The 26907-nt window shown below is 41.5% G+C and overlaps 1 protein-coding gene across 2 annotated transcripts in view; it reads left to right on the plus strand.

Moving 5' to 3' along the window:
• Positions 1-822: 822 nt before the first annotated feature.
• The window catches only part of LOC127949391 (uncharacterized), a 30155-nt gene continuing 4070 nt past the window's right edge, over positions 823-26907 (plus strand). The window contains exons 1-53 of one of the 2 annotated variants that reach the window (XM_052546521.1): positions 823-914; positions 1022-1047; positions 1229-1250; positions 4299-4326; positions 7030-7105; positions 7257-7415; positions 7504-7715; positions 7802-7890; positions 7976-8094; positions 8226-8399; positions 9255-9286; positions 9373-9470; positions 9557-9585; positions 9672-9693; positions 9826-9853; positions 9934-10006; positions 10096-10242; positions 12183-12379; positions 12535-12629; positions 12723-12835; positions 13398-13574; positions 13659-13690; positions 13774-13871; positions 14010-14032; positions 14581-14602; positions 14745-14772; positions 15020-15104; positions 15187-15333; positions 15473-15681; positions 15958-16061; positions 16141-16253; positions 16348-16503; positions 16986-17194; positions 17287-17372; positions 17448-17575; positions 17867-17992; positions 18203-18396; positions 19801-19889; positions 19985-20118; positions 20234-20352; positions 21201-21318; positions 21407-21622; positions 22026-22196; positions 22271-22420; positions 22615-22664; positions 22767-22896; positions 23037-23119; positions 23209-23338; positions 24283-24473; positions 24558-24648; positions 24802-24934; positions 25490-25677; positions 25758-25913. In XM_052546521.1, the coding sequence (XP_052402481.1) occupies positions 860-914; positions 1022-1047; positions 1229-1250; positions 4299-4326; positions 7030-7105; positions 7257-7415; positions 7504-7715; positions 7802-7890; positions 7976-8094; positions 8226-8399; positions 9255-9286; positions 9373-9470; positions 9557-9585; positions 9672-9693; positions 9826-9853; positions 9934-10006; positions 10096-10242; positions 12183-12379; positions 12535-12629; positions 12723-12835; positions 13398-13574; positions 13659-13690; positions 13774-13871; positions 14010-14032; positions 14581-14602; positions 14745-14772; positions 15020-15104; positions 15187-15333; positions 15473-15681; positions 15958-16061; positions 16141-16253; positions 16348-16503; positions 16986-17194; positions 17287-17372; positions 17448-17575; positions 17867-17992; positions 18203-18396; positions 19801-19889; positions 19985-20118; positions 20234-20352; positions 21201-21318; positions 21407-21622; positions 22026-22196; positions 22271-22420; positions 22615-22664; positions 22767-22896; positions 23037-23119; positions 23209-23338; positions 24283-24473; positions 24558-24648; positions 24802-24934; positions 25490-25677; positions 25758-25913 (5880 nt within the window). In that variant the 5' untranslated portion in view covers positions 823-859. Of the gene's footprint in view, positions 915-1021; positions 1048-1228; positions 1251-4298; positions 4327-6912; positions 6941-7029; positions 7106-7256; positions 7416-7503; positions 7716-7801; positions 7891-7975; positions 8095-8225; positions 8400-9254; positions 9287-9372; positions 9471-9556; positions 9586-9671; positions 9694-9825; positions 9854-9933; positions 10007-10095; positions 10243-12182; positions 12380-12534; positions 12630-12722; positions 12836-13397; positions 13575-13658; positions 13691-13773; positions 13872-14009; positions 14033-14580; positions 14603-14744; positions 14773-15019; positions 15105-15186; positions 15334-15472; positions 15682-15957; positions 16062-16140; positions 16254-16347; positions 16504-16985; positions 17195-17286; positions 17373-17447; positions 17576-17866; positions 17993-18202; positions 18397-19800; positions 19890-19984; positions 20119-20233; positions 20353-21200; positions 21319-21406; positions 21623-22025; positions 22197-22270; positions 22421-22614; positions 22665-22766; positions 22897-23036; positions 23120-23208; positions 23339-24282; positions 24474-24557; positions 24649-24801; positions 24935-25489; positions 25678-25757; positions 25914-26907 lie in introns of both variants that reach the window. The other variant, XM_052546520.1, reaches the window with a different exon arrangement.

Consider the following 26907-nt stretch of genomic DNA (forward strand, 5'->3'; position numbering starts at 1 on the left):
CATTCTGCCCTTCCTGAGAAGAAACGCAACAGGTGAGGTGGAGGTTCACAGATGTCTCATATGAAGGTTCTGGAGATCATGAAGGTGATTTCACTGTGTGTGTTGTGTGTGTGTCAGATGCGGGCTGTGTGGCGACTGCTAACAACAGTGTTGAGTGGCTGCAGAAGAACTTTGGCCCGTTCTCTCAGTTCGTGTCTCTCACAGATCTGATCTCCATCAACAGACTCTTTGATCCCGTATGTCTCCACATCTACACTTGTGATTTCATCAAAGATGATTTATAAAAACACCACCATCACTTTACCCTTCAATTATATTCTCTTATCCTTCCGTGTGTGTTTAGTTGGAGACCCTGGACAATCTCACTCCCAAGCAGGTGGCTGGACTGTTGGTTGAAGAGCTACCTGGTCTCCCAGAGAAGAAAGTCGTCATCAATACAGTGTTTGATCATCTGTTTGTGTCTCCTGTGGAGCGAGGACTTCCTGATGTTCTTCAAAACCTGCTCTCAATCTCACAGACGGTAAAATTTACACAGTTGTTCTCAGTGGCTCTCCATCAAACACTACTCTGATGCCTCCTGGTTTCTTTTTTTACATGTGGTTTGTCTTAAATTATATTTGAAGTAAATCTGCAATGGTCAAATAAGTGAGTTTGATGAATCCTATGCGTGACAACAGCATTGATGCTTGTTTGTGTTTCTGCAGACCATTATTCCGTGCAGCTCCTACATACTGATGTAAGTGTACTTGGTACATGATATTGAGTCTCTGGCCTCTTTGCACTGAGATCTGCTGTAATTCTGTGGTTCTTTCTCAGATTCCAGAGGCTGTTTCAGGCGTTACCTTTCCTGCCGACGGAGATGGAGACTGTGGTCTTCCAAACAACTGGAGAACTCAAGCAGAATGGAGCAAGAGGTCATTCTTGATCTTCCTCAGTTCTTGCTGTTGAGTCTTCTAGAAGATCAGCATGTTTCTAATTACTTCAGATGGAATTAATTTATTAATGTTTGTCTTACTTTCAGACTGTTCACTCCCCGAACCTCCAACAGTAAGAGTTTGTTTTAAGCATCAGTTCCTTCTCTATCTTGTTCAGTCCTACACAGCTCCTCACTATGATTCGATGTTTAAAACTTTTTCATTAAACTAAAAACACACATTGTTTTGACCATAACGTTTTACAAATGATTTTATACATGTTGTCGTTGTTCTCTCTTTTTTATCTGTTTCAGTGTCTGGTCACTCTTGCGAATGGTAAGTGCTTTTGTAGAACATATAAGTTTTTGAAATCAAACTTATCATAGTGTCTGAATGATCCTTGATGAATGTTGCAATGAACTGAATCTTCATTCCCTCCTATGTTTCCAGGCTTTAATGTTCGCCCAAATTAACTATATCTTCCCATGTTACCCCAAACTAATTTATAAACTTTGCCATATAAACCTGGGAACATATGACCTAGGACTATGCCAATGACTTCCTCTATCCATGTAGCCAACAAGAAACTGAAAGAATCTTTCCACAAATCTGAACAAGTTTTGGTGGTCAATTTTCTACTTCTGTTACATTCTCTTAACCTCTTTTACTACTGCATTGTGATTTACGGGTGTCGTACTAAGATGTAAATGAAATCCGGTGGCACTAATCAATGTTTTCTGATGGATTTAACAGTTACCAGAGTTTGTTCAGGAGTCAACAGGTACGATCAAACACTCTTTTCTCCACTTTAACACTGTGACATGATCTGTGGGACAGGAAGTGCTCATGAAATTGTGATGTGTTCCACAGTAACGAGACTCTCCTATCCGCTGCATCCGTGAGCGCCCCCTGTAGTGTGGACCTGCAGCAGTACGTTTGCTCTTCGGTAAGAAGACCATGAACAGAAAACTCAGTTCACATGAGCCGATGTTGATGATCGTCTAGGAATCTGCATCCCTCCAAACGTGTAGCAGTTTCTGAAATCAGCATAATATTTCCTGAACGTTGATGTCCACTGCTGAAATCTGTGTTTGTAGCTCACCGGCATCACTGCTGGAAACCTGGCTGAACTCCTGAAATGTCAACTTTCAAGCAGCAGAAGTTACTCCAAGGAGATCTGGAAACTATTTTTCACCAAAGCAAATGATGTTCTGGACGGAGCCCTCGTCATATTCTCCAGCGCAGCAGCAAATATGGTAAATGAGTCTTGTGCATCTGTCCTCTAGTGTTCACTGTTAGACTGACTGGGAATCTGACAGTAATTCCTCCTCATTACATCATCAGTCTCAGCCAATCAGAGGTGATGTCGTGTCCCAAGTGCTGGATGTGGTTGGAGAGCTGAGACTGGAGCGCATCAGTCCTGACCAATGGACAGACCTCTCTTTCATCAGCATGTTGTTGGGTCAATATCTGAAGCCGTTTTTACCATTTGCGTCACCATCCCTACTGCTGTGCACCAGCAGCAAAAACCTCAGCTGCCAAACTTACCAGCACATGTAAGAAAACATTTCCCCAACAATAGATCAAGACTGTCATGAGCTGATAAGATGCTTGTTCAACATTATTTGCAATCATCTCCCAGTCTGTCAGAGGTCCCACTCGTCAATGAGATTCAAGGAAGAGACATGGCAAACTTCTTCATTCTGCCCTTCCTGAGAAGAAACGCAACAGGTGAGGTGGAGGTTCACAGATGTCTCATATGAAGGTTCTGGAGTTCATGAAGGTGATTTCACTCTGTGTGTTGTGTGTGTGTCAGATGCGGGCTGTGTGGCGACTGCTAACAACAGTGTTGAGTGGCTGCAGAAGAACTTTGGCCCGTTCTCTCAGTTCGTGTCTCTCACAGATCTGATCTCCATCAACAGACTCTTTGATCCCGTATGTCTCCACATCTACACTTGTGATTTCATCAAAGACGATTTATAAAAATAACACCACCATCACTTTATCCTTAACTGATATTCGCTTATCCTTCCGTGTGTGTTTAGTTGGAGACCCTGGACAATCTCACTCCCAAGCAGGTGGCTGGACTGTTGGTTGAAGAGCTACCTGGTCTCCCAGAGAAGAAAGTCGTCATCAATACAGTGTTTGATCATCTGTTTGTGTCTCCTGTGGAGCGAGGACTTCCTGATGTTCTTCAAAACCTGCTCTCAATCTCACAGATGGTAAAATTTGCACAGTTGTTCTCAGTGGCTCTCCATCAAACACTACTCTGATGCCTCCTGGTTTAGTCTTTATGTGTGGTTTGTCTTAAATGAAATTTGAAGTAAATCTGCAATGTTCAAATAAGTGAGTTTGATGAATCCTATGCGTGACAACAGCATTGATGCTTGTTTGTGTTTCTGCAGACCATTATTCCGTGCAGCTCCTACATACTGATGTAAGTGTACTTGGTACATGATATTGAGTCTCTGGCCTCTTTGCACTGAGATCTGCTGTAATTCTGTGGTTCTTTCTCAGATTCCAGAGGCTGTTTCAGGCGTTACCTTTCCTGCCGACGGAGATGGAGACTGTGGTCTTCCAAACAACTGGAGAACTCAAGCAGAATGGAGCAAGAGGTCATTCTTGATCTTCCTCAGTTCTTGCTGTTGAGTCTTCTAGAAGATCAGCATGTTTCTAATTACTTCATATGGAATTAATTTATTAATGTTTGTCTTACTTTCAGACTGTTCACTTCCTGAACCGCCAACAGTACCTGAACCTCCAACAGTAAGAGTTTGTTTTAAGCATCAGTTACTTCTCTATTTTGTTCAGTCCTACACAGCTCCTTACCATGATTCACTGTTTAAAATTTTATCGTTAAAATAAAACCACATTGTTTTGACCATAACTTTTAAAAAATGCATTTATATATTTTGTCGTTCTTCTCTCTTCTTCATCTGTTTCAGTGTCTGTTCACTCCTGTGAATGGTAAGTGCCTTTATAGAACATGGTAGTTTCTGAAATCAGACTAATCAGTGTGTCTGAATGATCCTTGATTAATGTTGCAATGAACTGAATCTTCATTCCCTCCTATGTTTCCAGGCTTTAATGTTCGCCCAAATTCAATATATCTTCCCATGTTACCTCAAACTCAATTATAAACTTAGCCATATAAACCTGGGAACATATGACCTAGGACTATGCCAATGACTTCCTCTATCCATGTAGCCAACAAGAAACTGAAAGAATCTTTCCACAAATCTGAACAAGTTTTGGTGGTCAATTTTCTACTTCTGTTACATTCTCTTAACCTCTTTTACTACTGCATTGTGATTTACGGGTGTCGTACTAAGATGTAAATGAAATCCGGTAGCACTAATCAATGTTTTCTGATGGATTTAACAGCTACCAGAGTTTGTTCAGGAGTCAACAGGTACGATCAAACACTCTTTTCTCCACTTTAACACTGTGACATGATCTGTGGGACAGGAAGTGCTCATGAAATTGTGATGTGTTCCACAGTAACGAGACTCTCCTATCCGCTGCATCCGTGAGCGCCCCCTGTAGTGTGGACCTGCAGCAGTACGTTTGCTCTTCGGTAAGAAGACCATGAACAGAAAACTCAGTTCACATGAGCCGATGCTGATGATCGTCTAGGAATCTGCATCCCTCCAAACGTGTAGCAGTTTCTGAAATCAGCATAATATTTCCTGAACGTTGATGTCCACTGCTGAAATCTGTGTTTGTAGCTCACCGGCATCACTGCTGGAAACCTGGCTGAACTCCTGAAGTGTCAACTTTCAAGCAGCAGAACTTACTCCAAGGAGATCTGGAAACTATTTTTCACCAAAGCAAATGATGTTCTGGACGGAGCCCTCGTCATATTCTCCAGCGCAGCAGCAAATATGGTAAATGAGTCTTGTGCATCTGTCCTCTAGTGTTCACTGTTAGACTGACTGGGAATCTGACAGTAATTCCTCCTCATTACATCATCAGTCTCAGCCAATCAGAGGTGATGTCGTGTCCCAAGTGCTGGATGTGGTTGGAGAGCTGAGACTGGAGCGCATCAGTCCTGACCAATGGACAGACCTCTCTTTCATCAGCATGTTGTTGGGTCAATATCTGAAGCCGTTTTCACCATTTGCGTCACCATCCCTACTGCTGTGCACCAGCAGCAAAAACCTCAGCTGCCAAACTTACCAGCACATGTAAGAAAATATTTTCCCCAAAAATAGCTCAAGACTGTCATGAGCTGAAAAGATGCTTGTTCAACATTATTTGCAATCATCTCTCAGTCTGTCAGAGGTCCCACTCGTCAATGAGATTCAAGGAAGAGACATGGCGAACTTCTTCATTCTGCCCTTCCTGAGAAGAAACGCAACAGGTGAGGTGGAGGTTCACAGATGTCTCATATGAAGGTTCTGGAGATCATGAAGGTGATTTCACTGTGTGTGTTGTGTGTGTGTCAGATGCGGGCTGTCTGGCGACTGCTAACAACAGTGTTGAGTGGCTGCAGAAGAACTTTGGCCCGTTCTCTCAGTTCGTGTCTCTCACAGATCTGATCTCCATCAACAGACTCTTTGATCCCGTATGTCTCCACATCTACACTTGTGATTTCATCAAAGATGATTTATAAAAACACCACCATCACTTTACCCTTCAATTATATTATCTTATCCTTCCGTGTGTGTTTAGTTGGAGACCCTGGACAATCTCACTCCCAAGCAGGTGGCTGGACTGTTGGTTGAAGAGCTACCTGGTCTCCCAGAGAAGAAAGTCGTCATCAATACAGTGTTTGATCATCTGTTTGTGTCTCCTGTGGAGCGAGGACTTCCTGATGTTCTTCAAAACCTGCTCTCAATCTCACAGACGGTAAAATTTACACAGTTGTTCTCAGTGGCTCTCCATCAAACACTACTCTGATGCCTCCTGGTTTCTTTTTTTACATGTGGTTTGTCTTAAATTATATTTAAAGTAAATCTGCAATGGTCAAATAAGTGAGTTTGATGAATCCTATGCGTGACAACAGCATTGATGCTTGTTTGTGTTTCTGCAGACCATTATTCCCTGCAGCTCCTACATACTGATGTAAGTGTACTTGGTACATGATATTGAGTCTCTGGCCTCTTTGCACTGAGATCTGCTGTAATTCTGTGGTTCTTTCTCAGATTCCAGAGGCTGTTTCAGGCGTTACCTTTCCTGCCGACGGAGATGGAGACTGTGGTCTTCCAAACAACTGGAGAACTCAAGCAGAATGGAGCAAGAGGTCATTCTTGATCTTCCTCAGTTCTTGCTGTTGAGTCTTCTAGAAGATCAGCATGTTTCTAATTACTTCAGATGGAATTAATTAATGAATGTTTGTCTTACTTTCAGACTGTTCACTCCCCGAACCTCCAACAGTAAGAGTTTGTTTTAAGCATCAGTTCCTTCTCTATCTTGTTCAGTCCTACACAGCTCCTCACTATGATTCGATGTTTAAAACTTTTTCATTAAACTAAAAACACACATTGTTTTGACCATAACGTTTTACAAATGATTTTATACATGTTGTCGTTGTTCTCTCTTTTTTATCTGTTTCAGTGTCTGGTCACTCCTGCGAATGGTAAGTGCTTTTGTAGAACATATAAGTTTTTGAAATCAAACTTATCATAGTGTCTGAATGATCCTTGATGAATGTTGCAATGAAGTGAATCTTCATTCCCTCCTATGTTTCCAGGCTTTAATGTTCGCCCAAATTAACTATATCTTCCCATGTTACCCCAAACTAATTTATAAACTTTGCCATATAAACCTGGGAACATATGACCTAGGACTATGCCAATGACTTCCTCTATCCATGTAGCCAACAAGAAACTGAAAGAATCTTTCCACAAATCTGAACAAGTTTTGGTGGTCAATTTTCTACTTCTGTTACATTCTCTTAACCTCTTTTACTACTGCATTGTGATTTACGGGTGTCGTACTGAGATGCAAATGAAATCCGGTGGCACTAATCAATGTTTTCTGATGGATTTAACAGCTACCAGAGTTTGTTCAGGAGTCAACAGGTACGATCAAACACTCTTTTCTCCACTTTAACACTGTGACATGATCTGTGGGACAGGAAGTGCTCATGAAATTGTGATGTGTTCCACAGTAACGAGACTCTCCTATCCGCTGCACTCGTGAGCGCCCCCTGTAGTGTGGACCTGCAGCAGTACGTTTGCTCTTCGGTAAGAAGACCATGAACAGAAAACTCAGTTCACATGAGCCGATGTTGATGATCGTCTAGGAATCTGCATCCCTCCAAACGTGTAGCAGTTTCTGAAATCAGCATAATATTTCCTGAACGTTGATGTCCACTGCTGAAATCTGTGTTTGTAGCTCACCGGCATCACTGCTGGAAACCTGGCTGAACTCCTGAAATGTCAACTTTCAAGCAGCAGAAGTTACTCCAAGGAGATCTGGAAACTATTTTTCACCAAAGCAAATGATGTTCTGGACGGAGCCCTCGTCATATTCTCCAGCGCAGCAGCAAATATGGTAAATGAGTCTTGTGCATCTGTCCTCTAGTGTTCACTGTTAGACTGACTGGGAATCTGACAGTAATTCCTCCTCATTACATCATCAGTCTCAGCCAATCAGAGGTGATGTCGTGTCCCAAGTGCTGGATGTGGTTGGAGAGCTGAGACTGGAGCGCATCAGTCCTGACCAATGGACAGACCTCTCTTTCATCAGCATGTTGTTGGGTCAATATCTGAAGCCGTTTTTACCATTTGCGTCACCATCCCTACTGCTGTGCACCAGCAGCAAAAACCTCAGCTGCCAAACTTACCAGCACATGTAAGAAAACATTTCCCCAACAATAGATCAAGACTGTCATGAGCTGATAAGATGCTTGTTCAACATTATTTACAATCATCTCCCAGTCTGTCAGAGGTCCCACTCGTCAATGAGATTCAAGGAAGAGACATGGCGAACTTCTTCATTCTGCCCTTCCTGAGAAGAAACGCAACAGGTGAGGTGGAGGTTCACAGATGTCTCATATGAAGGTTCTGGAGATCATGAAGGTGATTTCACTCTGTGTGTTGTGTGTGTGTCAGATGCGGGCTGTGTGGCGACTGCTAACAACAGTGTTGAGTGGCTGCAGAAGAACTTTGGCCCGTTCTCTCAGTTCGTGTCTCTCACAGATCTGATCTCCATCAACAGACTCTTTGATCCCGTATGTCTCCACATCTTATTTAAAGAACAGAGATGATGAGAAGAAATACATGTACAATACCAACATCATCAGTTTTATCTGTAGAAATGTTCCAATCATTGTTATTTGCTTGTTTTTCTGTGTCACTTTAGCTCGAGACCCTGTCTAATCTCACTCCAGAGCAGATGGTTGGACTGATTGTTAATACTCAGCCTGGTGTGCCACAGAATTTCATCATTAATACTGTTTTTGATCATCTGCTCGTGTCTCCTGTGCAACGAGGATTTCCAGATGTTCTTGAGCTCCTTTATATTTTCTCCACAAGGGTGAGAAATGTTTAAGGGTTATTGCTGGAGGTTGTTGGTCCTTTCTAGAACAGTGTATATATTAGGGAGTTGAAATTCGGCCCCCTAATTTCTTAATCTTTAATATTTATTTAGTCAAATGTGGGGTCTGTGTCTCAAATTCAGTAGTGGAAACAACGGTTCAAAGTTACTAATTTTATATTTTGTTCCACAACCAAAACCACCACTAGTTCTTCAACCCTTTACCTAAATTCATTACTTCAGACGTATGTGACTCTAGAAGCTTGCATTTTCCAAGTGAACGTCACTTTATTGTTCAGCCCAAAGAGGCACAATTAGATGTTTCCTCCTGGTGGAATGACCTGCCCAATCTGAGCAAAAAAACAAAAACAAAACAATAAAAAATAAAAAATAACATTGTCAATTTAGACTTGCACCTCTTCGTTTAGTGCTTGTTTTCTTAAAAAAAAAAAAAAAAAAATACAATAGCTTCTATATTCTTTTGTATTCTATCTATCTATTTACTTTATTTTTATTTATTATACAATTAATAAGAGCAAAAAAGGCCTCCAACAATTGCTTTCTTTATTATTTTTTCTATTCTGTTTTATTTTTATCTATAAAAAAAAATAAATGAATACTTGTTTCGTGTACTGCGTTAAGCTAACTGAGACTTGTTATAGCACTTGTTTATCATTGCTCTTTTGTTGATTTTGATTTCATCTATTGTCCTCATCTGTAAGTGACTTTGGATAAAAGCTTCTGCTAAGTGACTAAATGTAAATGTTCTACTGCGCTCACCCTGTTATTGCTGCTTAGAGATCTATTCTAATGAATGGAAATAAATAAATAACTTCTACTGGTTTTCTTTTGTAGAATCCACTCAGCTGTCAAACCAACCAGATAATGTAAGTGTTAGTTTATTAATAAGCATAAGATTAATTTGCATTACTGACCACATGTTCATGAGCACTTCTGTTGTGCTGTGAATCAGCTTCACGAGGCTGGAGCAGATCTTGAGCTCAGGAGCGGGTGATCTGGAGCCTGTCATCTGGAAGAGCCTTTATAACTTCAGCAGCACGGCTCCTGCAGGTCAGCGCGTATCATCTGTCTCTCTGTAAGCCGTTACGTTCTTTTCCCACGTTTTATTATTAATGCTGTTTTTGATTTTCTCACAGACTGCACTCTTCTTCCAGTCGTGAATGAGGTGTGTTTGTTATTTAAAATCCTAAAAAACACTTTCTTTACGTCTGTTCTGTACATTTCATGCTGCATTTGTCTTTTCTTCTGCAGTGTCCCGTGACTCCATTCAACGGTATTCAGTGATTCCCGTTTAACATTAAAATTTACACTTTTAGCAGACGCTTTTATCCAAAGCAAAAGTGCTGCTATAATTTGATGATCATGCGTGAGAGTGCAGTAATGTGTTTCTTTGTGTGTGTTTCAGAGACTCGGGTGTGCAGCGGAGTGGACAGGTAGCATAGAGCTCTGATTACTGCTTCATTTTCCTGTTTTGTTTTTCCCAGCTTTGACTAACTGTGTCCTCTCTGTCCAGTTCTGCAGCACAGCAGTGCTTGAACGAAGGACGGATTTGTGGCTTCAGTATTGCAGCACATGCATGTGCCCCGGTAATCACATATGAGTCTATATCCCAGAATGCAGCTCTGTAATCAGATGTGAAACGGTGATGTAAACAGGCGTGTTGTGGTGTGTTCAGGTGCTGGATGTGAACATGGACTATCTGGTCACACTACTGAACGCTCATCTGTCTGTGGATGACATGAGCTCAGCTGAGAGCTGGAAACTCTTCCTGACCAGAGTCTCAAACCTGCTGGACGTCGCCCTCCTCCAGCTCTCCAACCAGGTACAGGACAGACTCGCTCGTCTGTAAGAGCTTCTGATTCAGAACAAATACAACCATAAACATGGTCAAATTTTACAATAAGATCTGATTAGTTAACTGTAGCTCACGTATAACCTAACATTAACTAACAATGAGAAATACATTTATTACAGTATTTGTTAATAAAATCTCAAATTGAAATAAAATAAAATATGGTAACACTTTATTTCAAGTCCACTTTAGACATTCTACTAACAGTAAGTAGCTTTGCATTAAAGTATTAGACTGTCTGCTTAATATATTCTAACACTTTATTTTGATGGGACCACGACATAACAAATGACTATGAACTTTGAATTTATTCTACTAACCCGAAACCTAACCTAACACTCTACTCTGAGAGACATGTAGTTACAAATAAATGAGAATTAGTTGACATGTAGTAGTTGCAAAGTTGCTTATAGTTAGTAGAATGTCTAAAGTGAACTATCAAAATAAAGTGTAAGCTAAAAGATGCACTTGTTGTAGTTGCCAGGAATGCATTTTTCTAAATATTACTAAAAACTTTAGTACACAGCAAAAAAATCTGAGTGAAATTAACTCTGTTGGGAGTACATGTGAGACCACACTCAAGAGTGTGAAAGTGTTAAAATAGGAGTCTTAAATTAACACTGAAGCAGAGTTAAAGTTAATGAGATAAGTGATTAATTGAATGATGATTGACCATTATTGACGAGACCTGATGTTAACATGCAGAATCAACAAAGATGAAAATCACTATTTTTATGATGTCACCATTATAGTGGTCAGTGTTTGTTTTAGTCGGGCTCTTTACCCCTAAAATGTTAAAGTCAAATTTTAGTTGGCTGTTATAACTGAGTTATAAAACTGATGGACAAGCAAATACTATTGTTACGCCTGAATTACTGAGTTAAAGTTACATTGTTGATTATTAAAGCCCTATGATTCTTCAAAAATGTATTGCCAGCATTTTAAATACAATCTGAGGAATTTCTTAAAATATGTTAAAAAATCTTTCAAAAGAGTCTTTCTGTTAGACGTGCAAACATCAAGAATCAACCTGTGAATCTCAACAATGGTGAAAATAAATAAAAAAATCATGTTGCAGTGCATTCTGGGTGCCACCTATCAAAATTCATCAATGGCTCCCATGATGCATTGCGGCAAGAATAAATTATTAGCTGAATTGTTTCAGTAATTTCCTTTATTTTTACTAGTCTATTTTTTATGTTACTTTTAGTAGTTTGTTTACTAATCACAATCACAGGGTTGTTATAATCAATGAGGTCAATCAAATCTGTTTAGGCATTAATTGAGTTTTGTGGACACCCATGTTTTGATTTTCTTTCGTCTGTTTGTTACAATTCAGTTGTAACAGCCAAACCAAATCTGACTTTAAAAATGTTAGGCTCAAGAGCCCAACTAAACCAAACACTGACCACTATAATGGTGACATAGAAATAGTGATTTTCATCTTTGTTGATTCTTCATGTTAACATCAGGTCTCGTCAATAATGGTCAATCATCTCTCAATTAATCACTTAATTATCTCATTAACTTTAACTCTGCTTCAGTGTTAATTTAACACTCCTATTTTAACACTTTCACACTCTTTTTTGCTGTGTAGTATATTAATGACACTAGAAAATCTGAGATTTAGAATCACTATAACAAGTCAAGTCAAGTCAAGTCATCATTATTTATATGGTGCTTTTTAAAATGCAGATTGTGTCAAAGCAGCTTTACAGTATTAAACAAGAAAATAATAACAGAAAATGCTTCATCAATGCTTCATGAACACAGGACCTGAGAGACTCAAAGTGACTGCAAACATCACAGAATTCATTCTGGATCATGAATGTTAGCAGAGACTGGGAGTAGTGGTGCTGTATAACAGTGTTTCTGTCCTTGAGCCGGTGCTGATGATCTTCTGTGTGCAGTCGGTGTGGTGGAGCAGCAGCTCTGCCTCTGTGGCTCTGGACGTCCTGCGGGAGCTGCGTCTGGACCGACTGACAGATGAGAGCGCTGTAGTGCTGTGGCTCGATGAACACCTGCGAGCGTTCCTGCCCAGTGCGTCTGGGACGTTCCTGCAGTGTCTGCGCAGCCAGAACCTCAGCTGCCAGAGCTTCCAGACAGTGTAAACAGCCCAGATCCTCCTCACTTACTCTTTAAACATTTACAACCAGTCAAACACACTGAGTGAGCAGTGTGTGAATATGGATCTCAGTATCAGTTTAGATTTGGAGTCTGAGTGTTGACATATTGGTGTGTGTGTGTGTGTGTATGATGAAGGGTTGGGGCGTTCGATGCAGGATTTTCCCATATGAATGACGTTCAGCGCCAAACAGTCGTGTCACACTTCATCGTCCCATTCCTCTCGAGAGCAGGTACTGATCAGACGCTTCTCTGTGTGTCATTCATCTGTCTGGGTCAGATCAGCTCATCAATAACACTGTACTGCTGTGTGTGTGTGTGTTCAGGTGCGGCGTGTGTCTCCATCAACAGCTCTCAGTGGCTCATCAGTAACTTCGGCCAGTTCTCTGCCCTTGTTCCTCTGAATCAGCTGATCTCACTCAACCCACAGTTCAACCCGGTACAGTCATTGAATCACGTTTACACCACGAACAGTCACTGCATTCATCAGGATTTACTCTAAAACACTGGTTCCCAATCCTGGTCCTGGAGAACCCCCAACACTGCACGCTTTTGGTGTCTCTCTCATCTGACGCACACACTTGAGGTCTTGGAGTCTCCACTCATCAGGTGTGTTTGATTATGGAGACATCTCAAATGTGCAGTGTCGGGTTCTCCGGGACCAGGATTGGGAACCACTGCTGTAAAACATGGTCGTTTTACCTGAGACACAAACTGAGAAAGATACTGAGGTGTTTTGATACATTGATGTGGGCATGTCTCTCAGATTTTATATTAATAAGAGAAATGTATGTATAGATGAATTGCTCACAATAAGATCTATTATGTGTAATTAGAAAATGAGGTGAATTTTCCTTGCATGCTGACTTTAGCAGGAGAAGATTCTCTTAGAACAGGATACAGTTTCTTCCACAGTTTTACTGGAAAACAAGCTTCCGATTGTTTTTGAAATGTGTAAGAGTTTTAACTGGATATTTCCTCCTTGTCTTGTCTGTTTCCAGATGAGCAGCCTGCTCTATCTGTCTCCAGAGCAGCTGGTAGGGCTGATGTTTGACGACGTTCCTGGTCTTCCAGAGAAAAGTGTGGTCATCAATGCCGTGTTCGATCACCTGACGGCGTCTCCACAGAGAGAGAGGATCGTCTCCACACTTCCCATCATGGTGGAGTCATCAAAGACAGTAAGAGAGTTTCTCAGGGCACTTCTGCATCAGTTTCTCATGGCTGTCGCACTGTTAACACCTGGATGTGTTTCTCTCTGACAGAGGAACGTCTCCTGCGCATCATATCAGATCATGTGAGTGTCGTCATATACTGAATGTGCTTCATGTGCTGAACCTCACAGTCTCGTGCTCACACATCTGTCTGTCTGTCTGCTAGCTTCCACCGTCTGGATCATCTGATGGTCAGCGTGCCGGTGGATCTGGAGTCTGTGATTCTGAGGAGTAGATCAGCTCTTCTTCAGAACGTGCCGCAGGGTGAGACCAGAGCACTTTCACTATCATGAGACGTTTGATTTTAGTCACAAGTTCATCTGAATTCAGTTCCCTGCTGTTTTAGTATGTATCAGACATCACACACACACACACACTCATGAGTGTGTCTCTCTGTCTCAGGTTGTGTGAGCTCCAGCAGACAGGTGAGTGTTGAAGATGCTCTGGGGAATAAGACGAGTGCTTAACTCTACTGATAGTGCACTTGTAGTGTACTTCAAATCTTCAACAACGAAAGAAACAGTACTTAAAGAGAGACACTTTCATGTTTTTTGACACACTTGAGTATGCTTTTAAACGTTTAATTTGTAAACAAACTTTAAGTACATTTATAAGTGCATTTCCAAACTGGTTTAATAATATATTGTTATGCTTTAAAGAAGTGCACTAATTTTGATGTGCTGACTAACATGTTAAGTATTCGATTGTAATAGTTCCAAATTCATAATTACAAATATATTTAAATAGTTGATATACAATAGAAATTACATTAAAGTGTATTGAGTTGACCTAATGCATTCAATAGAATTGTAAACTGTAATCCTGCAGGTAAGTGTCTGAAAATATTATATTCTCTTTGCACTTGAATATGTTATTTTAATTGTATGATTTGCATAATCAGAACTCTTTTTAAAAGTATGCTGATGATTTAAGCTCATGTGATGCTCACGTGTGTCTCTTCTGTGTCCTTCAGTGTGGTGCCACACCAGTGAACGGTTAGTGATCGTCTCTGATTGATTAGTTTGGTTCTGTCTGTCTGTAGCTATGTGAGCTGACTCTCTCTCTCTCTCTCTCTCGTCTGTCTCTCTCTCTCTCTCTCTCTCTCTCTCTCTCTCTCTCTCTCTCTCTCTCTCTCAGAAACAACAGTGTGTGGGAGCACCAACAGGTGTGTCAAACAACTTCAAGGAGCCTTCAGATTATTTTAAATCTCAAACAGACATACTTTCAATTGATTATTTAAAGAAACAAACTGATAAATTGATTATCAAAATAATAACTCGCTTCAGCACTAAATTTGACTGGCCATCTGTGGAGTATTTGTGCTGTGATTGGATGCTTCTGTTTCTATTTCTGTCATAATCATATATATGTGTGTGTGTGTGTGCGTGCGTGCGTGCGTGCGTGTGTTCCAGCTCTGTTGTGTCGGCGTATCTCGGCTCGTCTCATGATGGCAGTCGTCTCTGTGAATTCAGCATCACACAGTACGCTTGTGCACAGGTACATGAACCACACCATACACAGACGCGTGAATACACACTCTGTCTCTGTAAGCATGTGTTTACTGTGTGTGTGTGTTCAGCTGACAGCTCTGAGCTCACAGGACCTGGCGACGGTGTTGTCATGCGGTCTCAACAGGAATGAGAGTGTGTCTGAGGAGACGTGGAAGCTCTTCATGCAGAAGGTCAACCCTGTGCTGGGTCCAGCGCTCGACCTGCTCACACACACGGTACACACACACACACACACAGACACTTGGAGACATCAACATCAATAATTCAACAGAAATTGACAACATATTAACTTATAATCTATTAAAACCAAAGTCAAACAAGTAAGTAACAATGAACTGTGTGTGTCTCTGTCAGAGGCTGAATAAGTCCCGCCCTGTAGTCTCATTCTTGAATGTGATTGGAGAAGTCACTCTGAGCTCCTTCAGCTCCACCAATCTGAGAGATGATTTGTTCGTCCAGCGCTGGTTTGACTCCAGGCTCCGCCCATTTTTACCCTACGCCTCTGAGACGTTCCTGTCCTGTCTGTCCACCAGAGACTTCAGCTGCGACACATACAGGAGCGTGTGAGTTACACACACACACACACACACACACACACTCTCTCTCTCTCTCTCTCTCTCTCACATGCAAACACTCACTCACTCATTCATTCTCTTACAATTACTCACACACACACACACACACACATATACTCTCTCACACACACACACACTAACTCACTCACTAACCTACACACACTCTCTCTCTCACACACAGTCACACGCACACGCGCACACACACACACACACACACACACCGTCATATGTTGATGAAACTCATATGTTTGGTCTCTCTCACAGTGTCAGGAGCTTCAGTCAGAGTTTTGACGTCATGTCCACTGATACACAAGCTAACTTCTACGTTGACTTCATCAAAGTCTTCCTCTCTCAGAACAGCACTGCAGGTTGAACACACACACACACACACACACACACACACACAGGGATCTGTAGATCAGTTGTGACATGTTGCTCTGTGTTTAGGGTGTGTGAACGTCTCTCAGAGCAGCTCTGATTGGCTGATCAGCAGCTTCGGACGTTTTTCTGTTTTCACCACTGTCACTGACCTGCAGACACTCAACCCCAGCTTCAATGTGGTATGAACACACACGCGCACACACACACACACACACACACACACACACACAGCGTGTACAGATGCATGTGTTGACCTGTTCTCTGTGTGTGTAGTTGGACACTCTGAGTCTGTTGAGCCTGAGGCAGTTAGTGGAGGTGTCCATCTCTCCTGGATTCCTGTCCAGCGCTGCTGCGGTCGATAATCTGCTGCTCTACGTGCCGGACGCTCAGATCACTGCGTTCTTCTCATCCCTCTCTGCTACGCTACAGGTGACACACACACATGCCTAACACATTCTATTCATCAGCATGGAAACTCTTCTCTCTGATTGGATGCAATAGTTCTGAATAGACATTTGTATTGTATGAATGTGGAATAACTTTTTTTTTTAAATAAATGTATTTTTTTTATTATTTTTTTTAAATATGTAAAATAAGATCTACCTTTTTATCCAATCAAAAGATTATTCACAGAGACACCTGGTCGATTAATCAATTATCAAAATAATCATTAATTTGTGGTGCATAAATGGGATGTTTTTTCACCAATAAATCAAAGTAAAATCTGTAATGTTACCCAATAGATTGAAACAATCATTTCATTGTGTCCAGTTAATCATTTAAAAAAGAATCATATATATATATATATATATATATATATACTCTGTTTTCTGAATTGCCGTCTTAGATGTGTCTGTTTTCGGATTGGCTATTTTATGGAGTTCTGATTGGCTGTTGTCTGTGTCTGTCAGACGCAGGGCGTGGTTCTCCCGTCCCCCGTGCAGGAGGCGTTTCTGCAGCAGGTGTTTGACAGGGCCAATCTGACCACCTTACAAGATGCTGATCTGCAGATCTGGATCCTGAACATACTGCCATCCTTCACAGCCAACATCACCGTCCAACACGTGACATCCTACTTCAACATCGTCCAGCAGAGACCCTGTCCCATCAGCCAGCAGGCGTAAGTCTCTCTCTCTCTCTCTCACACACACACACACACAGAGACACACAAACACAACCAGTCTGCATGCTCACTGATGTTTGCTCTTCCAGGGTGCAGCTGTTGAACTCGTCCAGCTCCACCTTCCAGCCGGAGACACAGGATCAGATCTACCAGCTGATCCTCGGCTCTCTAACAGGTGTCCATCCATCCATCCATCCATTCATGTATTCATCCCTCCATCCACTCACCCATCATCTCTCTGTCTCCACAGGCCCCACCCCACTGCGCTGCTATGGTAACCAGAGCTACTACGCTTTCCTGACCTCCTCCTTCATGAGTTTCCAGTTCCCCGATCTGACCACCTTCCTGTCGCTGATGCCGCCGGGCCGTGTACCAGAGGTCAGAGACGTCAGACCGCCTCCATCTGCCAATTACTGATGCAATATAGAGTCTGTGAACGAGTCAGTAGTTGAAGATTAGTCATTTATTGAAATCAGTGGATCTCAATCAGGGATCTGGAAGATGATTAAAGAGGAGCCTCTGAGTGCTATTGTGGGCAATGGGAGTCAACAGGTTGAGAACAGTTGCTTTGGAGAAGAACATTTTAAACGTGCACCAGATCACAAAGTGCACTCCTTTAACTCTTCGTATTGTAAGTTCTGCTTGTTTGAAGAGTGTGTTTTCTCACAGCTGATGGAGTCAGTGTCTCCAGCGGAGGTCAGCAGTCTTCTCAACCGGCCGAATGCTGTGGACGATGTGACCCAAATCTGCCAGCTTTTCAGAAATTACCCAAAGACACCCCAGTACTTACAGACGGTAAGAACATCTTTCACTCATATTACAAACTAATGGAAAGACCATCTAGATATAAATCTGATAATATCTGGTTCTGACAATCGTATATTAGCCGCTTCACTTAGTTCTGTACATACTGTACTGTGAAGTGGCCAAAGCAGCACAGATCCATCGTCCTAACTGTGACGTGTGAGTCCTAAACGAAGAAGCCCCTCTCTGTGTGTCCCGCAGGAGCCGCTGTTGCCCGTGGGTTTGGCCCGGCAGGTGTTGTCCTGCGTCTGGCCTCAGGTTCTGAAGCTGGACGTCCAGTCTGAGGTCAATCAGTGGTTTGATCATCGACTGGTTCAATACCTGCCTCTCCTCACCTCACAGTTCATCGCTCCAGACGTCATGCTAAACACCTCCTGTCTCTCCTTCAAGAAGTTGTGAGTAGCTTGTTTTCAACATTACATTGTGAATCAAAAGATACAGGCCTAAAGTACAGTCAAATTTTAGAAATGCTGGAGATATTTTGCACATAAAAAGCCAATTGTGTATTCTCAGTAAAGTGGTAATGCATGATGCACAGCTCACACAGAAGTCCCTTTCAAACCAAGCAGCTTTCAGTACACAACAAAATCCCCAGTGTTAATTTAACACTCTGAGTGTGGACACATATAAACACTGAAGCAGTGTTAAAAGTAACACTGAAGCAGAGTTGAAGTTAATGAGATAATTAAGAAGTTAATTGAGTTATGATTGAGCATTATTGAACACCTGATGTTAACAAGCAGAATCACCAACTGAGAAAATCACAATTTGTGTGTCACCATTATAGTGGTCAGTGTTTGCTTTAGTTGGGATCTTGGCTTGTAACTTTTTAATTTTGAAATTTGTGTCAAGCCAAGAGCAAAAGGTGGTGATGATGATTATGTTTTAATGTAATTGTTGCTTGACCTTAATTACTGAGCTCATTTACAGTCTCTTCTCTTCTTTTGATCATTATTGATTATAATAGCTTTGATTCCACAATGAAAGAGTCTGCATTTTCTATACATTTTGTAGGCATTTCTTGTGATTCTGTGATTCAGATTTTGTATTTTATTTTATTAAAGATTCTTTATTTTAAGCACACACAGATAACAAGAATCAGTGTATGAATCTCAACAATGGTGACAAACAGCATTCCATGACAATTAGTTCCAACCACAATCAGTACCACATGATTGGCTTAGCTGTGGTCTGTCTGCATGTTATAACTCAGTTACCACATCCACACAAAATCTAAAGTGAATAACTGAAGGTTCAAGATCCCAACTAAAGCAAACACTGACCACTATAATGGTGACACACAAATTGTGATTTTCTCAGTTGGTGATTCTGCTTGTTAACATCAGGTGTCTTCAATAATGCTCAATCATAACTCAATTAACTTCTTAATTATCTCATTAACCTCAACTCTGCTTCAGTGTTACTTTTAACGCTGTTTCAGTGTTTATATGAGTCCACACTCAGAGTGTTAAATTAACACTGGGGATTTTGCTGTGTAGGTCATTTTGAGTGACCAACATCAAACCCCCAGATTTTTAATCGAATGAATGGATTTCACAGAGCTTTGGTTAATGTGACTGTACCTTTTACTTCTATGTGTTTCAGTAGTGTAAATACTTTGTTCTTCAAACTGCAGAAACAAACTCCAATTGAATTTAGTTTTGGCCTGATTTTTCTTCGTCAGCTTGTTCTTAAATTTTGCTAGACTCATATTGGCCCTCAACATGAGCTGCTCAGTGTAATCAATTTTCCTCAAAAGACATCTAACGATGATGGATTCTGTGTGTTTCTCTGTTCAGCGTTTCAGTGATGGCTCAATACAACTACACTTCAGCTGAGTTTTCTCAGAGTGACATCTACAACACCATCCAGATCTACCTCAACACCTGTGAGTCCCTCTGATCGACTGTGTGAGTGATTCTGATGTACACTGATAATGAGGGTTTGTCTGACAGTGAGCCGCGTTTGTCTTTGTGTTCTCAGCTTTAGATTCAACTCCTAAATGCTATAACACTTCCAACCCGGATCTCAACTCCACCGCCTGGTTTGCAGACTACATCTCTGTCTTCTTGAGCTTCGTCACACTGGATGACCTCCTCCAGTTTGGCTCCATTCAGGTGTGTCTACCCAAGCCTTGAAGAACTCTGGAAGATCTATTTTCTGTTGTTTGTATCCGTTCATCTTCTACTCACCCTTGTGTCATCGTGTTTAAACTCATAAAATATTTTTCAGCCGTTCCTCGTGAACCTGGAGAACCTGCAGCTCTTTGGTGAGACCAGCGTTCCTGATGAAGTCTTGGAATACTATGTGTCTCTGCTGTTCGAGATGAATCCGTCCTTCAGTGCCTACTAGTGAGAGACACCAACAACACTCTCAATCACGTTACTAAACTACACTCTTAAAAATAAAGGTTCCAACTGGAGGATTTGTCGTTTAGAACAACCATCTGGGTTTCCCAAATAACCTTTCAGTGAACAATTAGTGTGAAGTGCAGTCCCACAGGCAACACTCTTCTGTTATGCAAAACTTTTGTTCAATGGAAAGATTCCATTGGATGTTAAAGGTCCTTCATGGGACCAGAGACGTCAATATAGAACCTTTATTTTTTAGGAGTGTACATGAGTCATTTACTGAGCCATTCTCTGAACAGTTACGCTTTATTTAGATAGTCCACTTTGCCGTATTTTTCGGACTATAAGTCACACCTAAGTATAAGTCGCATCAGTCCAAAAATACATCATGTTAATTTCTCTGGGTTCATGTCAAATTATTTTTGATAAATAAGTTGCACCTGACTATAAGTCACAGGACCAGCCAAACTATGACAAAAAGTGTGACTTATATTCCGGAGAATACGGTAGACATTCTACTAACTATAAGTAACAATGTAACTACATGTCTACTAACTCTCAGAGTAGACTGTTAGATTAGGTCTAGGGTTAGTAGAATAAGTTCATAGTGTGTTGTATGATGTGGACCCATCAAAATAATGTGTTAGCAGATATTAAGCAGACTAATACTTTAATGACTGCTAGTTGACATGTAGTTACAAAGTTACTAACTGTTAGTAGCGTGTCTAAAGTAGACAATCAAAATAAAGAGTAACTGTTTTAGCCACTTGTCTGTTGGACCATATAAACTATAGATCATTTTAGACCCACAAACCAACCCAGGCTGGGTCATGTTTGTGTGTTCACAGTCTTCCTCTGAAGTTCCTCTGCTTGGCTCCTGCGAGCTCCTTCCTTCAGCTGAGTCTGGAGCAGATGAAGAACATCTCATCCAGTGTCCATCAGAACTGCATCGACATCCTTCCTGAAGTACATACAGGAGTGACTGAGTGTTTATGTCAGCTGAAATCAGCTCTGAGCTAAACCCGTGTGCGTGCGTGTGTGTGTGTGTGTGCAGGTGTCTGCGGCTCTGGCCAGTAACGCGCCGGTTCTGACGCTGGATACCATCACGGCTCTGGGTCAGTCGTCCACAGGTTTGAGCACGGCTCAGATCAGCGGCACTGGAGGGAATGTGCTGCTCAATGCACTCTCCGTGCTCAGACTAGTTCAGGGCTGGAACCTCGATCAGGCCATGATGATCATCCAAACCCTGCTGTCGTCTGGAGTTTACCAGGTACACACCACCAATACCTCCCACAGCCCAACGAATCTCACAACATGTGCCTCTCAGGAACACATAGTAGAGGTGCTTCATTCCTGAGTGAATCAGTGTTGAACAAATAGTTTGAATCAAAGATTCGCTGAATCATAAAGCCTTTTTTCCCTGAAATGTATTAGTGTTGTTGAAAGGGTTGTTGAATCAGTGATTTATTCATAAAGACTGTCGTGTTGTTGAACAAAATAGTTGAATCAAGGATTCATTTCAATATAATGACAGTTTCTCATTCAATTCTTGAAAGCATCAATATTGTTGAACAGACCAGTGATTAATTGACTCATTTATATAGTTTGATTCACTTATTCGTCTGTTGTTATATAATGCTAGATGTACTAACACACATGTGTGTCTGTGGCAGATAAACAGTGCAGCCAGCCTGCAGAACTTGGGTTCACTGATCATCGGTGTTCAATCATCAATCTTTAACCTAATCTCAGGAAATATCTTCATTGAGGCAATGAAATCTGAATTGTTCGTGACCAACATCTTCAGCGCACCTGTGATCGTCCAGCAGACCATCGTCAGCCAGGTGACCCTCGCTCAGATTCACACATCTCTGGTTCGGCTCAGCTCGTCTCCTGACGTCTCTCTGTCTCTCTTTAGATCATCACGGTCAACAGCTCGTCTGATGCCGTCATCACAAACGTTCCTGACCTCCTGGCCACAGAAATCCCACGTGTTTTCCTGCAGGATGTGTCACAGTCCTCCGCGGCAGCACAGACGGTCAACCAGAAGAAATGGAAACAGGAGCAGGTGCGTCAGGCGTCTGCCTCCTGATGCAGTGAAAACATGATTTCTGTTAGAAAGATAAGAGAAAAATGCTCTACTATCACTGTATTTGATCTATATATCTATCTACTTGATTAATGGCTTGTATGTTGAGATCAATGAAGTGCATATGGTAAATAATAATAATAATGACACGATTGAATTTCTGCTCCTCTCAGGCCATTTTGATCTTTGAAAACGTCGCTGCGCAGTTCAGCAACCCAGATGAGTGAGTGACAAGCTCTTATTAGTGAGATTAGATAGTGGTGTGTTAGTTTTGACCATGTTAACATGCGTGCATGTGTGTGTGTGTGTGTGTGTGTGTGTGTAGCGTGTCTTTCCAGGTGCTGCAGGGCTTCACCTGTTCACGAATCCAGAGCTTCAGCTCTAGTAAAGTCATGAATCTGATCCGCGGCTGCAGACGGCGAGTCAATCAGACGCTCGTCCTGCAGGAGTCACAGGTGAACGAGCACACAATCATTCACAGGTTTTTCATGTTTTACAAACCGTTGCCATTCAGATCCAGATGAAAAAAACCTCTAAACTATCAGATGTGCAGGAGAATCATTCAGGTGTGTGTGTGTGTGTGTGTGTGTTTCAGCTGACCTGCATGTATCACTACATTAAGAGCGCTGATCTCACTGCTTTCTCCCAGTATCCCACTGAAGTGCTCATCTATTACAAGTACGTCAGAAAGCACAGACACTCCTCAGTCAAACTCAATCACACTGAGTTCATGAAGATCATCATGTGTGTGTTTGTCTGTGTTTCAGCTACTCGATGGTCGACAGATCTCTTTGCCGCTCGTATTTCTCATCTCTGGGCACGGCCAACTTCTCTGTTCTGTCCAGCACACTGTCCTCAAAGAAGCAGACACTGTTCAACAATGCCAGGGACTGTCTGGTAATGAACACACCGCTTTACTGACAAGATGTGCATTCATCATCGGTGATATATATTGTGCACCCCTAAGCATAACAGTGAAGGCTGACACAATGTTTCTAGAGGATTTCTCCCAAGGGTAACATGTAAAGTGTGTGTGTGTTTCTGCACCTGGATGGTTTACATGTAGAGTACCAGTACTGAGTATGGGTTACTTTTACTAGTAGTGAGCCTTGAGGTACTCCATACTGCACTTGTGATCTATCTGATACATCTTCACTGCTACGAACTGATGGATGTCAGAATTTGTACCATGCCAGTACACTTCCTCTACTGCCAACAAATGTTCTAGTATATTCAAAAGAATGCTGTGGTCGATAGTGTCGAACGCTGTGCTACAATCCAAAAGCACCATGGGTATCGCTAGGCCCCCCTTAAAATGACTCCTCAGCCCCCTAAAATTTTGTGATTAATTCCATGAACCGTACACAAATCATCACACCACAGGTTTTCTCCAGTGAAAATGAGGCACATATAAATGCATATACTTTATAAAACAATGTTGCCATTTTCATTTAAATCTATCTATCTATCTATCTATCTATCTATCTATCTATCTATCTATCTATATAAAATACCCTTGTGGGCTGAGCCCCCCTACAATGATAATCCTGGAATGGTCCCTATATAGCACTAATAGAGCGATACAACCACGATCAGGTGATAAGAGCAGGACATTTATAACTAATATCAGATCAGTTCTATGATACGCTCTAAATCCTGACTGTAAATATTCACATATATTTTGAACATAGTTGTGAAGAGACTGCCTTTTCTGCTGTTTCTTTTCTTTTGAGTGTATTTCAGATTTCTAATTAGATAAAAAGGTTCTCAGGACTAATGGAGTGGTCGTCTGGTCATGTTTGACAGATGCTGAAGTGTATATCTCATCTGCTGTGTTCCAGGGGATCTCAGGTTTCAGGATCAGCCGGGATCAGCTGGATGTTTTGGGGAACATGTGCTGTTTTCTGAGCAGCGAGTACATCCAGAGCTCAGACCCGTATGTGCTGGAGAAACTCAAGCAGTGTGTGGATCTATCAGCTGAGCAGATCTCAGCGCTGGAGAGCGTCCTGCTGGGAGGAAACACCAGCTACGGGTACACACTCACACACACACACACACACACACTGATCTACTGTGTGTTATACAAGCTCAAACTGACACCCGACCTTCCTCTCAGACCCTCAAACAGCTGGAACAGAACCACGCTGGAGAATCTGGACCTCCTGCCTCTGTACCTCACCACCAACATCTGGAGCAAATTCACACCGGTGCGACCGCAGGAACTGTGTGTGTGTGTGTGTGTGTGTGTGTGTGTTTCACTCATAACTCTGTGTGTGTGTGTGTGTTTCACTCATAACTCTGTCTGTGTGTGTGTGTGTGTGTGTGTGTTTCACTCATAACTCTGTGTGTGTGTGTGTCAGGTGATCAAGCAGAGGTTTCTGAAGACCTTCATTCGTGACCTGAGGAAGAATGATAAAGCTTCAGAGATGAAGATCCTCAACATGATGAATGAGGTCAACAAAATCTCACGAGTCAAAATGAAGAGATCTGCAGGTGAGAATCACTGCAGAAACACCACAGAACCGCTAATACAGCGATGTTTGGGCTCGGGGAGATGTTTTAATGCTTTTGAAAGAGCTCACTAAGGCTGCATTTAACTGATCAAAACATTGAAATATTGTTTCTTTATCAATATCTGTCAAAAATGTAAATGATTGCTGTGATCCAAACTGAATTTTCAGCATCATTACTCCAGTCTTCAGTATTGTATCATGATAAATCTATTCCTGAATCGATTTTTTTTCAGAGAGTATGTGATTCTCTAATTCATCGATTCTGAGCTTAGCTGTAAACAGCAGATGGCAGTGTGTGTTTTAGAAACAGTTTTGTTTCCAGTTCCTTACACACACAAACACCACTTGAACCTAAAAGAATCACTCATAAAGTTCAAATAGGTTGAAGTGAATTACAAGAGAGTTCACTGTGGGCTGTGTTTCTATTAATATTGCATCATAAAACCAGAAAAGTTAAGGTGCGAGTACATTTAGATTACTCAGTTGAAGGTAAACGTGTTCTTCTTCTCGTGTGTGTTTCTCTGGTCTTCTGTAGAGACATCATGCACTGCGGGACAGATCCTGCAGGCTCAGGTGTACAGCGACATGTTTCCGTTTGCATACGACGTGACTCAGTTTAACGCCTGCTTGAGCGTCCAAACACTGAAGGACAACCTGGAGGCTGTGACCGACAGAGTTTACGACAGGAGCTACCAGAGGATCATCCTGGACAAACTCAACCAGGTAAAACACCCACCTGAACACTGCTGTGCCTGCTGTCAATCACAGTGTTGCTATAGAGACGTGTGTATCCCGCCCCTCAGGTGTATCCGGGAGGACTGTCTGACGAGGTGCTGCAGGTTCTAGGCTCCGCCTCCCGCGCGGCCACACCTGATGATGTCAGAAAGTGGAACGTGACGAAGATCGACACCCTCTCGTCTCTGATGAACCAACGCAACGGAGACTGGGACACGGAGATGGTACTGTGTGTGTGTGTGTGTGTGTGTGTGTGTGTGTGTACACAGCAAAATCCCCAGTGTTAATTTAACACTCTTGAGTGTGGACTCATATAAACACTGAAGCAGTGTTAAAAGTAACACTGAAGCAGAGTTGAAGTTAATGAGATAATTAAGAAGTTAATTGAGTTATGATTGACCATTATTGAAGACACCTGATGTTAACAAGCAGAATCACCAACTGAGAAAATCACAATTTGTGTGTCACCATTATAGTGGTCAATGTTTGCTTTAGTTGGGATCTTGACCCTTCAATTATTATGTTTAGATTTTATGTGGCTGTGGTGACTTAATTATATCATACAGACAGACCACAGCAAAGGCAATCATGTGTACAATTCATTGTGATTTGAGCTATTTGTTATAGAGTGACCTGAATACCTGAGTTTCTTTACTGCATACATAAATTAAGTGAAAAAGAAAAGTAAGCAACCCAGAATTTCTGACATAGTATGACATGTTTTTAATAGTTAGTTCTACGTAAAAAAAGAAATATTTTGTTTAGACACACAGACATCATGAATCAGCGTGAGCATCACAACAACGGTGACCATCAAAAAAGCATGTTGTAGCCAATAAAAACTCATCCATGGCTCCCATCATGCATTGCGGCATGAATAAATTATGAGCTGAACTGTCTTTTAACTTTTTATTCTAACTATATTTTATTTTTGTTGTTTTTATGTTCATTTTGAATCTAGTTTTGTGATGTTCAGAGTTGGTCTGAATATGCTGTTTGTCACCGTTGTTGAGATTCATACGCTGATTATTGTTATCTGTGTGTGCCTAAAATTAGAATTCTTTAATTAAAAAAAAAAATCAGGATCACTTGCAAGAGATACCTACAAAATGTATAGAAAATACAGATTGTTTCATTGTGAAATCAAAGCTGTGACAATCAATAATGGAAGTTTTACTTTGAGAAAACACTGTAAATGAGTTCAGTGATTCATGTCAA

The sequence above is a fragment of the Carassius gibelio genome, chromosome B1 (assembly GCF_023724105.1).
Source record: "Carassius gibelio isolate Cgi1373 ecotype wild population from Czech Republic chromosome B1, carGib1.2-hapl.c, whole genome shotgun sequence".
In the NCBI taxonomy this organism is placed as follows: Eukaryota; Metazoa; Chordata; class Actinopteri; order Cypriniformes; family Cyprinidae; genus Carassius; species Carassius gibelio.